This window comes from Bubalus kerabau, chromosome 4 (assembly GCF_029407905.1).
Source record: "Bubalus kerabau isolate K-KA32 ecotype Philippines breed swamp buffalo chromosome 4, PCC_UOA_SB_1v2, whole genome shotgun sequence".
Classification (NCBI taxonomy): Eukaryota; Metazoa; Chordata; class Mammalia; order Artiodactyla; family Bovidae; genus Bubalus; species Bubalus kerabau.
The window spans coordinates 139,984,642-139,998,368 of record NC_073627.1 but is presented as its reverse complement, the minus strand read 5'-3'; the positions used below and the strand labels follow the sequence as shown (position 1 = coordinate 139,998,368).

The 13,727-nt window shown below is 41.9% G+C and overlaps 1 protein-coding gene across 4 annotated transcripts in view; it reads right to left on the bottom strand.

The window, feature by feature from the left end:
• Positions 1-13,727, bottom strand: part of DOCK5 (dedicator of cytokinesis 5) — a 278,035-nt gene that overhangs the window by 86,709 nt on the left and 177,599 nt on the right. For all 4 annotated transcript variants that reach the window (XM_055578761.1, XM_055578762.1, XM_055578763.1 and 1 more), the window contains exons 19-22: positions 7,977-8,074; positions 7,669-7,758; positions 6,280-6,380; positions 2,375-2,509 (exon numbers count right to left, since the gene is read on the bottom strand). In XM_055578761.1, coding sequence (XP_055434736.1) covers positions 2,375-2,509; positions 6,280-6,380; positions 7,669-7,758; positions 7,977-8,074 — 424 coding nt within the window. The remainder of the gene's footprint in view (positions 1-2,374; positions 2,510-6,279; positions 6,381-7,668; positions 7,759-7,976; positions 8,075-13,727) is intronic.

The following is a 13,727-nucleotide window of genomic DNA, read 5'->3' as shown; positions in this document are numbered from 1 at the left end:
TTTTAATAGTATAAATTAAAAAAAAAATTTAACTGACCACTTGTTTTCTTTAGTAAATTATATTTTTGGTTTGTATTGTGTAAGGATATTTATCATTCTGTAGTTGATTTTTCAGTTCAGTTCGGTAGCTCAGTTGTGTCCGACTCTCTGTGACCCCAAGAATCGCAGCACGCCAGGCCTCCCTGTCCATCACCAACTCCCGGAGTTCACTCAGACTCACGTCCATCGAGTCGGTGATGCCATCCAGCCATCTCATCCTCTGTCATCCCCTTCTCCTCCTGCCCCCAATCCCTCCCAGCATCAGAGTCTTTTCCAATGAGTCAACTCTTTGCATGAGGTGGTCAAAGTACTGGAGTTTCAGCTTTAGCATCATTCCTTCCAAAGAACACCCAGGACCGATCTCCTTCAGAATGGACTGGTTGGATCTCCTTGCAGTCCAAGGGACTCTCAAGACTCTTCTCCAACACCACAGTTCAGAAGCATCAATTCTTCGGCGCTCAGCGTTCTTCACAGTCCAACTCTCACATCCATACATGACCACTGGAAAAACCACAGGCTTGACTAGACGGACCTTTGTTGGCAAAGTAATGTCTCTGCTTTCCAATATGCTATCTAGGTTGGTCATAACTTTCCTTCCAAGGAGTAAGCGTCTTTTAATTTCATGGCTGCAGTCACCATCTGCAGTGATTTTGGAGCCCCAAAAAATAAAGTCTGACACTGTTTCCCCATCTATTTCCCATGAAGTGATGGGACCAGATGCCATGATCTTCGTTTTCTGAATGTTGAGCTTTAAGCCAACTTTTTCACTCTCCACTTTCACTTTCATCAAGAGGCTTTTGAGTTCCTCTTCACTTTCTGCCATAAGGGTGGTGTCATCTGCATATCTGAGGTTATTGATATTTCTCCCGGCAATCTTGATTCCAGATTGTGCATCTTCCAGCCCAGCGTTTCTCATGATGTACTCTGCATAGAAGTTAAATAAGCAGGGTGACAATATACAGCCTTGACGTACTCCTTTTCCTATTTGGAACTAGTCTGTTGTTCCATGTCTAGTTCTAACTGTTGTTTCTTGACCTGCATATAGGTTTCTCAAGAGGCAGGTCAGGTGGTCTGGTATTCCCATCTCTTTCAGAATTTTCCACAGTTTATTGTGATCCACACAGTCAAAGGCTTTGGCATAGTCAATGAAGCAGAAATAGATGTTTTTCTGGAACTCTCTTGCTTTTTCGATGATCCAGTGGATGTTGGCAATTTGATCTCTGGTTCCTCTGCCTTTCCTAAAACCAACTTGAACATCTGGAAGTTCATAGCCTTTAATCAGTAAATCTATTGACCTTTGATCCTTACTATAAGTTACAAGTTTTTTCCGTGTTGTTTGCCTTTAATTTTTTGATTTTTTAAAAAAACAACGTTTAAAAAAATACACATGCTCAAATCACAGGCTTGAAAGCCTCTTACTTGCAGCCTTATGCCTATTAACATTTTAGTATGTTACCTGTAGTTTCCAAAGTACACATCTGCCTTAGAAATATACTTTAACAGTTTGGAAATCCAGTAGCGATGGCAATGGGGTTGAGGGTATTCCCAGAAAAGTGATTTTTTCATTTTTGATTTCTATTGTTTTTGATGGAGCAGTTATCCTAGGAATTCAAATTGGGAATTATCATATCTTTAGGGCTTAGTTTCACCAGGCACCTCAGCTTTAAGTCAGCAAAGAAACACAAACCTCAGAAACCAACCCTCCAACAACTGCCACTATTTCCATCTACTTCCAACAACAGTTCATGGTCCTAGATTTGCACATCCAATATCGCCGTGAAGCTCCTTGCTATTTTAAATACATTCTTGCCACAGGAACCTGATTTCCTAGACATCTGTCACCAACAAAGGCTCTCATTTAGGTTGCACATTGTAGCCACCTGCATCCCTCAGTCCAACTGCCACTACTGCCTTAGAAATTCTGCTGACCCAAAAGGACTCGGCATGAACCTTCTTTAAAGGTTGCACAGTCCACCCTTAAGTTTCCTTGGTGCCTCAGTGGTAAACAAAATGCCAGCAGTGCAGGAGACACGGGTTCGATTCCTGGGTCAAAAAGATCCCCTGGAGATGAAAAGGCAATCCACTCCACTGTTCTTGGCTGGGAAATCCCATGGACATGGGAGCCCGGTGGGTTGCAGTCCATAGGGTGGCCAAGAGTCAGACAGGACTGAGCAACTAAACAACAAGTCCACTCTCATCTTCAGCTCTAAAGTTCTGAAATTTGACAGTTCCATGATCTAAAAGCTCACAGAGCTGAACATGTACACAAGGGATAAGAAAAAAATACTGTCAGAGAGGGTGGAGAGCATCAACATCGTATTACCATCACCATTACCTCAAGTAGAGTACTCTAGATTGGATGATGAACCTAAACAAGTACTTTAAAGCTTTCAAAGCAGCAAAAAGCAATTCCGTCTTGCTGGAATCATCTGCATTTGCCACGTAAAAGTTCAGTACCTTGGAGAGTTTCCTGAAAAGGAGGAGAAAGAGAAAAGCATCAATGGGGCAAAGTGGTATTCTGGGGCCTAAGGTACCTGATACAAAAGGGAACTTGGCTTCCCAGGGAAGTAGAAGTCATAACTATAGTAATTATTTCTTCTAGAAATTTCTTCTTCACTGCAGTCTAGGCTTAGAGCTTCCCTTCTGCTTAGAAACAAGGGATAGTTTCTTTTCCTTTGCAGGATTCTTTTTAAAAGGATCAAGAAAAAGAGCTGAAGGGATGCGAATTGTGAGGGTATTTTAATCTCTAGTATGTTATACAGGGGCTTCCCACTTGGCTCAATGGTAAAGAATCCGCCTGCCAATGTAGGAGACGTGGGTTTGATCCGTGGGTCATGAATATCCCCTGGAAGAGGAAATGGCAACCTACTCCAGTATTCTTGTCTGGGAAATCCCATGGACAGAGGAACCTGGTGGCCTACCGTCCATGGCGTCGCAAAGAGTAGGACATGACTTATTGACTAAAACAACAACATGTTATGCCAACTTTTTCAAATGTTCCTGTAAGGATGGACTTGTCTGCCTAAGTAGCCACCTTAAAGGAAATCTAATTCCCTCCAATCTGCCCCAACTTTTTAGAATCCCCAAATTGGAACCAGATGAAACTTTTATTGTATGGAAAGAAGAGCATCCCAGAGTTCTGAGCATCTGAACAGATAAAACTGCTCTGGGATTGCTCTTTATGTTTTTCTAGAGTCTTTGGACTAGCATTGTTTTAATCTTGGGCCATCTCACATTTTTGAGGGCACTGAAATTTTGATCTTTTTTTCTGGGAATCTTTTTGAGTTTTCCCCGTATTAAGAAAAATTCATAGCAATCATGTAGAATTGATCAATTATTGCAAATCAACTCAGATTACCAGAAGCACACCACTTGGAGTCCTGCACTTGGCTCTGTGTAATAAAGATCCAATGACAGGATTTCATCTTTTTCTTTTTTTGAGTATATAGTTGACTTAAAATGTTGTGTTAGTTTAAGGTGTACAGCAGAGTGCATCAGTGACACATATACATATACCCACTCTGTTTTTAATGTTTTTCCCATATAGGCCATTACAGAATACTGAGTAGAGTTTCCTGTACTATATGGTAGGTCTTATTATTAATAGTTATCTATTTTATATACAGTAGTGTAAATGTAGTTGTGTATATGTCAATCTTATATGTCAATGTGTCAGACTTTATTTTTCTGGGCTCCAAAATCACTACAGATGGTGACTGCAGCCATGAAATTAAAAGACGCTTACTCCTTGGAAGGAAACTTATGACCAACCTAAATAGCATATTCAAAAGCAGAGACATTACTATACCAACAAAGGTTCGTCTAGTCAAGGCTATGGTTTTTCCTGTGGTCATGTATGGATGTGAGAGTTGGACTGTGAAGAAGGATGAGCGCTGAAGAATTGATGCTTTTGAACTGTGGTGTTGGAGAAGACTCTTGAGAGTCCCTTGGACTGCAAGGAGATCCAACCAGTCCATTTTGAAGGAGATCAGCCCTGGGATTTCTTTGGAAGGAATGATGCTAAAGCTGAAACTCCAGTACTTTGGCCACCTCATGCAAAGAGTTGACTCATTGGAAAAGACTCTGATGCTGGGAGGGATTGGGGGCAGGAGGAGAAGGGGATGACAGAGGATGAGATGGCTGGATGGCATCACTGACCCAATGGACGTGAGTCTCAGTGAACTCTGGGAGTTGGTGATGGACAGGGAGGCCTGGCGTGCTGCAATTCATGGGGTCGCAAAGAGTCGGACACGACTGAGCAACTGATCTGATCTGATCTGATCTGTCAATCTTCCAATTTACCCCTCCCCTCCTGTATCCCCTGGTAACCATAAGTTTGTTTTCTCCATCTGTGACTCTACTTCTACTTTGTAAATAAGTTTGTTTGTATTATTTGTACATCACTTTGCCAAAGGTCCGTATAGTCAAAGCTTGGTTTTTCCAGAGTTGGACCACAAAGACGACTGAATGCCAAAAAATTAATGCTTTTAAATTGTGGTGCTGGAGAAGACTCTTGAGAATTCCTTGAACTGAAACGAATTCAAACAAGTCAATCCTAAAGAAAATCAACCCTGAATATTCACTGGAAGGACTGATGCTGAAGCTTCAATACTCTGGCCATCTGATGCAAAGAGCTGACTCATTGGAAAAGATGCTGGGAAAGACTGAAGTCAGGAGAAGGGGATGACAGAGGATGAGATGGTTGGTTGGCATCACTGACTCAATGGACACGAGTTTGAGCAAACTCCGAGAGATAGCGAAAGACAGGGAACCCTGGCGTGCTACAGTCCATGAGGTCACAAAGAGTCGGACACAACTGAGCGACTGAACAACAACTTTTTTTTTTAGATTTCACAAATAAGTAAGATCATATGAAGGATTTTGTCTCTTGTGGCTATTGCCTTGGAAATTTAGGCTACTGGGTGTAAAGCGCTGCCTCATTGCTTTATCTGCTGCTTCCCTGAACCCAGTGGGCATTATATCCATTGTGTTAATTGCTGATTATGCTTTAATGTCACTTATGTTTTATTACATTTTTGAACCATTTATGCAGATAAAACCGAGAACTTTCTTGTTTAGTTCAGAAAAAGACACATGGGATCAAAGGTCTGAATGACAGTGCAGGTCAGCAGGTAGCCTGAGAGATCAGCTGCCAACAACTGGCACAATCAGGCATAAGCCACGTGAGAAACATCCCTGCCATCTCAACTACACTCCTGTCACTGTCATGTTGCTATGCACAAAAACCAGAATGCAAGGGGCTGAGGGACAGGCCGCACTGTGGTGAGCTGGGCACTGCAAGGCAAAACTCGGAGTAAACACCAGTCAGGTCTCATAATCCAAAGACAGAAAGAAGGCTTCACTCTGGGAAAGGTGGGGACCGTTCCCTTTTAGGTAAAAGAAAGAAAACTCAACCATCTTCTATCCTCTAAGCCAGTGGTCCCCAACTTTTCTGGCACCAGGGACCAGTTTTGTGGAAGACAATTTTTATACAGACCAGGGAAATAGAAAATAGTTTTCAGGATGATTCTCATAAGGAGTTTGTAATCTAGATCCCTTGCATGCACAGTTAATAGGAGGGTTCACTCCTATGAGAATCTAATGGCACCATTGGTCTGATAGCAGGCAGAGCTCAAGCGATGATGTGAGGGATGGGAAGTGGCTGTAAATACAGATGAAGCTTCCTTCACGTGATCACCAGCCACTCACCGCCTGCTGTGGGACCTGGTTCCTATCAGGTCACTGACTGGTACCAGCCCATGACCTGGGGGTTGGGGACCCCTGCTCTAAGCAATGACTTCTACAAAGCATTCGTTGTGTAGAGTTGAGGGCATGACCTACAGTTCAATCACATGTGGTCCTCCTTCACCTTCTGATTGATCCCATTAGTACCTCTGGTGATCCCACTGACACCCACCTCCTAAGATCTTGGGTAGGGTCCTCTGTCCTGGATCATGCTCCTAACAACTTCAACTCCTCACCTATAGATGCTCTGGATTCTTAAGGCAGTACAGCCTTATCTCTTCCATAACTTCCCTTAGATGAGGGCCTGAATATAATCCTTTTTCCATAGTTGGAATTGTTGGATGGTTCCCACTTTTCACCAGGAAGTTTAGCACAAGGTTCTGTACTTTAGAGGTGCAGGTCCTCAGCTCATGGCCTTTCGGTTTCTCAGCAACCCAGCCCCTGGAGCACAAACCAACAAACCAACCACAGACCCTTCCTGGGCCTGGTACTCACACATAGGCCAGAGTGGCGCTGAAGTGCTTGTAAATGTAGGTCTCGAGAACAGGGTTGAAATGCTGGAACTTGATGTCTCCTATCAGTGAAATAATAAACACCTGCCAAAGGTGAAAAATATAAATAGTAGTACAGCACAAACCCTGGCATTCAGTCAACAAGCTGGGTCTCAATGTATGGGGTCTTCTTTTCCTTCGGATTATTTTGGCAGTGTCCCCAACATTACTATTCCAGAGCTGAAGAGAAGTCTCAGGTTTCTTTTTATTTAACATCAACAGAGAGACCATGAAGTGTCAGGCACTGTGGTAAATGCTGGGAGGAAGACAATACAATCCAGCACCCCTGGCCTCAGAGAGCTGACAGCCACAGAGAGCGAGCGGGCACAGGTAAACACGTCAGGGAAGAAAACGGAATCGGAGGGGGCAGGGTGTGGGGAGGGGTTTCCTGGAGAATAATAGATACTATCGCAAGGATACAGCTAATGCTCTCCTCAGCGCAGTGTGGGTGCCCCTAAAAACTGAACTTCACCAGACTCTGGGTCTCAATTTTCTGCTCAGATGTTAACTCTTATCAGGTGACATCTTATCACTACCAGACACATAACCAACAAATAACCACTTTGCACCTACTTATGATGCACACATGTGTGCTTAGTCACTCTGCCATTTTTGAGTCTTTCCAACCCTATGGACTGCAGCCCACCAGGCTCCTCTGTCCATATTTCCCAAGCAAGAATACTGGAGTGGGTTGCCATTTCTTTCTCCAGGGGATCTTTGCCATCCAGGGATGAAACCTGGGTCTCTGGCATCTCCTGCATTGCATGTGGTTACTTTACCACTGAGCCACCTGGGAAGCCCATGTTCTGGTTTAGGGCCAGACAATTTTAAATCAAGTTAAAGGGATTCCTTATGTCAAATGTAGTAAAATACCTCATTTTCCCGAATGAGAAAGAAAAAGCATATCAAAAAGGAAGATTTAACAGGAATTTAAGAAAAAAGGTCTTGACTATAAGTCAATCATATCTAGGTACCACCCTGGTGGTCCAGTGGTTAAGAATCCATCTTCCAATGCAGGGGACATAGATTCAATCCTGGGCTGGGGAATTAAGATCCCACATGCCATGGGGCAACGAAGCCTGAGCACTACAGCTAGAGAGAAGTTCAAGCACTGCAACTAAGACCCATCACAGCCAAAAATAAATAAATAAAAATTTTAAGAAGTCAATTGTATCTAACATTACTTCTGGGAATGTTGCCTCAAGAACTCATCAGAGAGACGTATACAAATATTTATGCAGGAGGATATTGCCACCATTATTTATAGTAGTGAACTATCAAAAACCACAAAGTTGTGTAAATGAACACTAGGTTAACATGCATAATTGCTTACCAGTGCATCAAACACGAGGAAGTCATATGTTTCATCATCTGACATTTCCATCATGATGTTAAAAAGTGCATCTAGTGTATCTTGCAAAAACTGAAGATAAGAAACAGAGAGAGGTTATCTGGTGAGTGCAGAAATACGAAGAGAATTAGATTTCAAAAGAAGAGGTTTAAAAATAGCATTTTCCTAAAAACTGGCACACTTGCTTCCCAATGTAGACTAAGGGTTACGTTTACACCCACTGGGTTCACTTAAGATACTGAAGTAAGGATGCAGTGGCTGTAGTCTTATCTGTGAATAAATAAACATACCTTCACAATCTCTCCTCCATCCACCTCCATTAACTTCTTCAAGTTGTGTTTAATATTCTGAGGGCTTGAGCGCCAATTTAACAAGCCTAACAGGTCAACTGGGAAGAACAACCACAAACCATAAGCGTTAGACACAGATTTGCAGAGCAACCCACACACACAGCTCTGCAGAGAAGATCATTGCTCCTGCAGCTGGCTAGAACCTTACGCAGTCTTTTAATTTACTGTCTCTTACCTGACTCAAAGAAAACCTTTTAGTCCTCTTTCCTTCTTCACAGAGGAAAAAAAACCAACCACAAATGTACAAGAACCTAAAACAATTCCTGAACAGAATGCACACCTCTCATGTAAGATATCACCGTCTTACACATGAATCACTTAAATAACCTACCGACCTTTAATTTGCTGCACTGCTTAATTTGTCCCTTGTCACTCTGTGTGTCTTGATGGATGCAGAGGGGAAAACAAACTTACAGATGTACATTAATTCATTTAAATATCACATCCACACTGAAGAGATTTCATTGATTTTTTTAACTTAAAAACAATTTATTTTATGTTGGAGTATCATTGATCTACAATGCTGTGTTAGTTTCAGGTGTACAGCAAATGATTTAGCTATAGTGAGTGAGTGAAAGTCACTCTGAAATGTCTGACTCTTTGCAACCCCATGGACTACACAGCCCACCAGGTTCTTCAGTCCATGGAATTTTCCAGGCAACGATACTGGATGGGTAGCCATTCTTTTCTCCAGGGGATCTTCCCTGGGTCTCCCAGGAATCAAACCCGGGTCTCCTGCATTGCAGGCAGATTCTTTACCATCTCTGAACTACCAGGGAAGCCTGATTTAGTTGTAAGAATATGTAATACGTATATGTAAAAAGAATATATAAATATTTATGTTCTTTTTCAGATTCTATTCCCCATACAGATTATTACAGAGAATTGTTATATAAGAATAAATAAGAATTATATAGGAATATATAAGAATATATACTGTAATAATATATGAGTATACATAATATATAAGAATTATATGTAAGAATACAGTTATAGTAATGTATAATATGTAAATATATATATAATACATAATTATATATATAAATATATAAAAATTATATATTCATATATATATGTATATATGTTCTTTTTCAGATTCTATTTCCCATCTAGATTATTACAGAGAACTACTCTGAGTAGAGTTCTGTGTGTTATTCAGTAAGTCCTTGATGGCTACCTATTATATAGGTATATATATGTATTTTACAGGTGTGTATATGTTAATCTCAACCTCCTAATTTATCCCTCCACCCCACTTTTCCCCTTTGGTAACCATAGAACAGATTCTGTTTCATTTTATTTGTTTCATTTTTGAGATGAAGAAACTTAAGCTTTGTGAAATTAAATTACCCGCCTTAGATTACACAACTGCCAGAGAACAGCATGAATGGAATTTAATAACAGATTTTCTGATTCCCCAAAACTGCGTCCTTGCTATTCTATCATACTCCCTCCCAGAGTTCTTCAAAGAAATAAAACAGATGGCAAATCAGATGGGTTGCTATACTGAAGGATGGTAGAACAGATGAATGGCCTGCAGGGTAACACTGCGACAAAAATCTTTGGGTGTTTTTGGACTTAAAATGCAGAATTTGGGATCTATAAACCACTTACAATGGGCTTCCCTGGTGGTTCAGTGGTTAAGAATTCACCTGCAATGCAGGAGACCCAGGTTCGATCCTCGGGTCAGGACGATCTCCTGGAGAAGAAAATGGCAATTCAACCCAGTATGCTTGCCTGGGAAATCGCATGGGCAGAGGGGCCTGGTGGACTAGTCCATGGGGTCACAAGGGTCAGACACGACTTAGCAACTACACAACCACAAGCCATTTACAGGTCTAATGAATGTCTAGATACTAAAAGTGTCACTTTTGTGTCATACTAAAGCAGGCATCTGGACCATTACTACTTTATCATTTTGTCTAGTGCATCAAGTTACTATTACTATTCGTAGAGCATTTTTTTAGTAAGCGTAGCACTATGTATTTTTTAATCAATGGATTTGTATAAACACATATATAAGTAGTTGAAAATGTATTCTGTTCATGAGAACAGCTAGTTTGCTTCAGTGTGTTTGTTTTACTGGCATGCACATGTTTAGTTCCTGGGAAGCCTCCAATGCCTAGAGACATCCCACTGTCAACAAAATAAAATCCCAATAGCATTCACAGTAGAAGGTGCTAAGGTCCCTCCTAGGGTTTGCCTGCCAACCCATCACAGGCAGACAGATCAACTCAATACTCCCCAAGCTGTGGCATGCTCTTCAATCATTTCCTGTCTTTACTTCCCTTTGTTTGAAATGCCCAGAAATACTGTACTGCTTTGACCAAAAATTTCGTTCAGGTTTTATCCATATGCTGTTACAGAGGGACTTCCCTGGTGGTCCAGTGGTTGAGAGTCTGCCTTCCAATGCAGGGAACACAGGCTTGATCCCTCATCAGGGAATTAGGTGGAGAAGGAAATGGCAGCCCACTCCAGTGTTCTTGCCTGGGGAATCCCAGGGACGGGGGAGACTGGTGGCCTGCCATCAATGGGGTCGCACAGAGTCGGACATGACTGAAGCGACTTAGCGGCAGCAGGGAATTAGGATTCCACATTCTACTCTACGGGACAACTAAGCCCACGCGCTGCAACTACCGAGCTCACACACTCAGAAGCCTGCTTGGTGCAACTGGAGAGAAACCCGCACACCATAACCAACATCTGGTGCAGCCAATAAATAATGTGTGCTTAGCTGCTCAGTTGTGTCCGACTCTTGTGCAACCCCACAGACTACAGCCCGCCAGGCTCCTCTGTCCATGGGATTTCCCAGGCAAGAATACTGGAGTGGGTTGCCATTTCCTTCTCCAGGGGATTTTCCCAACCAGGGATTGAACCCAGGTCTCCTGCATTTGCAGGTGGATTCTTTACAACATGAGCTAACAGGGAAGCCCAAATAGGTAATAAAAAATTACATTTTAAAATTTATTTTTTAAAAAAGAAAAAAAAAGATGCTATGGAAAAACCCAAGCAAACTTTTTGGCCAACCCAATACTATGGATTTGGTCAGCTGCTACTTCTACCTCAAGACTTGTTTCAAACTTTATTCCCTTTGGGAAGACATAACCAATCGTTCTGTTCTATCTGCACTCCTTGTCCATATACATGTACATTAGGACAAATAAGTAACGACACACTTGACATCTCTTTGCCTCTTCCCATAGATTGAAACACTTGAGGGGAGGGACCATATTGTATTCATTCTTAAAGCCATCACACTGCTAGCCACCTAGCAGGTGTTCAGTACACGCTGGATCAGACGGCATAGCAGGATGGAATCAAAACCAGCAGCCCCAGGGAAACTGGTAGTGTACACAAGACAATTCTTCACTCCTTACATAAATACTTCAGAACAGACACTGTGCTAGACCTATCCACTAGGCACTGTCCATTCCAGCTTCCCATCTCCTATTTCTGCCCGAGGCTAGTCAACCATTCTGTTTCACTGGTTACACTTCATTTCACGAGCGCTACCTAAGGAAAAGGACTTAGATACACCATCAGCAGAGAAGAGTCACTCAGCAGATTTTAGCATCTGCCAAGCACCCGCTCATCAGCCTAGAGGTTTATTCCCTAGAGATACTTGCATGCTCCATCAACGCTCATATTAAGAATGTATTTGGCAATGGTGAACCGTAAGGTCTTAGGGCAAGAAAAGTGGTGGCACAGTCATAGAAATAGGCCTAGACTCACAGTGTTTCTGGGATTCACACAGGTTGATGAATAGCTCTGACAAACTTCGTTTCATTGCTGTATAGTATCTATCCCATTATATGGATGTACCAGAATTTGTTCATCCATTTTACTGTCAATGAACAACCAGATGGGGGAACACTCTGCCAATCCAACGGTTAGGACTCCACACTTACACACCAAGGGTCTGGGTTCAATCCCTGGTCAGAAAAATAAGATCCTGCAAGCCAAAGCAGCACAGTCAAAAACAAAAAACAAAACAACGCCCCCAAAACCAGATGGGTTGTTTGTGGTTTTGAGACATCATAAACAACTGTGCTGTGTACATTCTCGTATGCCTCCCGGTTTACAGGTACAGCTGCTTATCTAAGGTATAAAACTAGAGTATATTTCTGGGTTATCAGGAATGACCACCTTCAACCATATCAGATACTACCTAAATGTTATCCAAAGTTGTTCCAACTTACGTCTCCATCACAAGTATGTAAGAATTCATGATCCTCTAATTGACAGTCCTCAAATTTAGGGTAGTGATTACCTTTGGGAAAAGATGAGGACCGCAACATTAAAAAAAAAAATGACAAAAGAAAAAAACCCTAAATTTTGCTACAAATATGTATTTTCAGATCCAACTCCATTACTTATGAGTTCAGGCACAGTATTAGGTAAGGTGTTACAGAAAAACTTGAATGCACTTTTTGGCCGGCCTAATATTTCAGTTTCTTACCTCATCATTCTGATCAGCATATTGAGATTAATGATAACAACATGGGTGTCTTCCTGTGCTAGGATGTCCATGGGTAAAATGAGACAGCTGTGAAAGCCTGGTGCAAGGCCCATACCTGCAGAGACTTGACTCCCCTCTCCCTTTTCTAGAACAAATCTATTCTCACCCTCCAAACGGTCCAGCAACAAAATGATCCCATATAAATCGAGCTGTTCTAGTTTCGAAAAAATTCATAAAATAATGAAAGCACCTACAGGCTCTGTCTGTGACAAAGTCCAGTGGCTTTTGACCTTTGGAGTCCAAACAGCCCTCCAAAGGCTAAGGAACAACACCTTTGGTCAGTCTCCGTGTAAAAGGAGAACAGATACATTCCTGATCAGCAAACGCCCTCGTACAGTTGACGGTTTACTCATGTTCCTCAGTTTCTTCTTTCTCAGAATAAATTGAACTGGTTCTTTATCATTCCCATCATATTAGAAGAAAGCAGAGAAACAACAACACTTACGATCTGCTGCTGGGAATACCCTGTCTTTTCAAATATGCACAAGGCTGCCCTATCTGTCCCCTCTTCCTACTCCTATCCAGGCTGACAGCAGGTGAGATCAAGTGACTTGTCCAAGATGAACCAGCTAGCAAGTGGCAGAGCTGGGAGCTGAACCCAGGCAACTGGCTCCAAATTCTCCTTATATATTTAAACAAAACTAAGGTTATGTTCTATGTATTGTTAACATTTTCCTATGTATTTGTTTTGAAATCCTGAGTTGGCCCAAAAGTTCATTTATGTTTCTCTGAGGATGTTACAGAGGAACCTGAATGAACATTTTTGGCCAAGCCAGCTTTTTTTCACAGCCTCATATATTTCATCATTTAATAACATTATAGACTTTGACCTGATCCCCAACTACTGGACATCTGGATTGTTTGCATGTTCCCCCATTATGAATAATAGGGAAACCTCCTTCTACAAAAATCTTTGTGCACATCCCTCATTGTCCATTTACGTTCACTTTTTAGGGGTCACAGTACTAGACCAAAGGGTCTGAAAATAAATATTTAAAATCTGATACACCTTCTTAATCATTTCCAATATGATGCTAAAGCTGAAACTCCAGTACTTTGGCCACCTCATGCGAAGAGCTGACTCATTGGCAAAGACTCTGATGCTGGTTGGGATTGGGGGCAAGAGGAGAAGGGGACGACAGAGGATGAGATGGCTGGATGGCATCACTGAC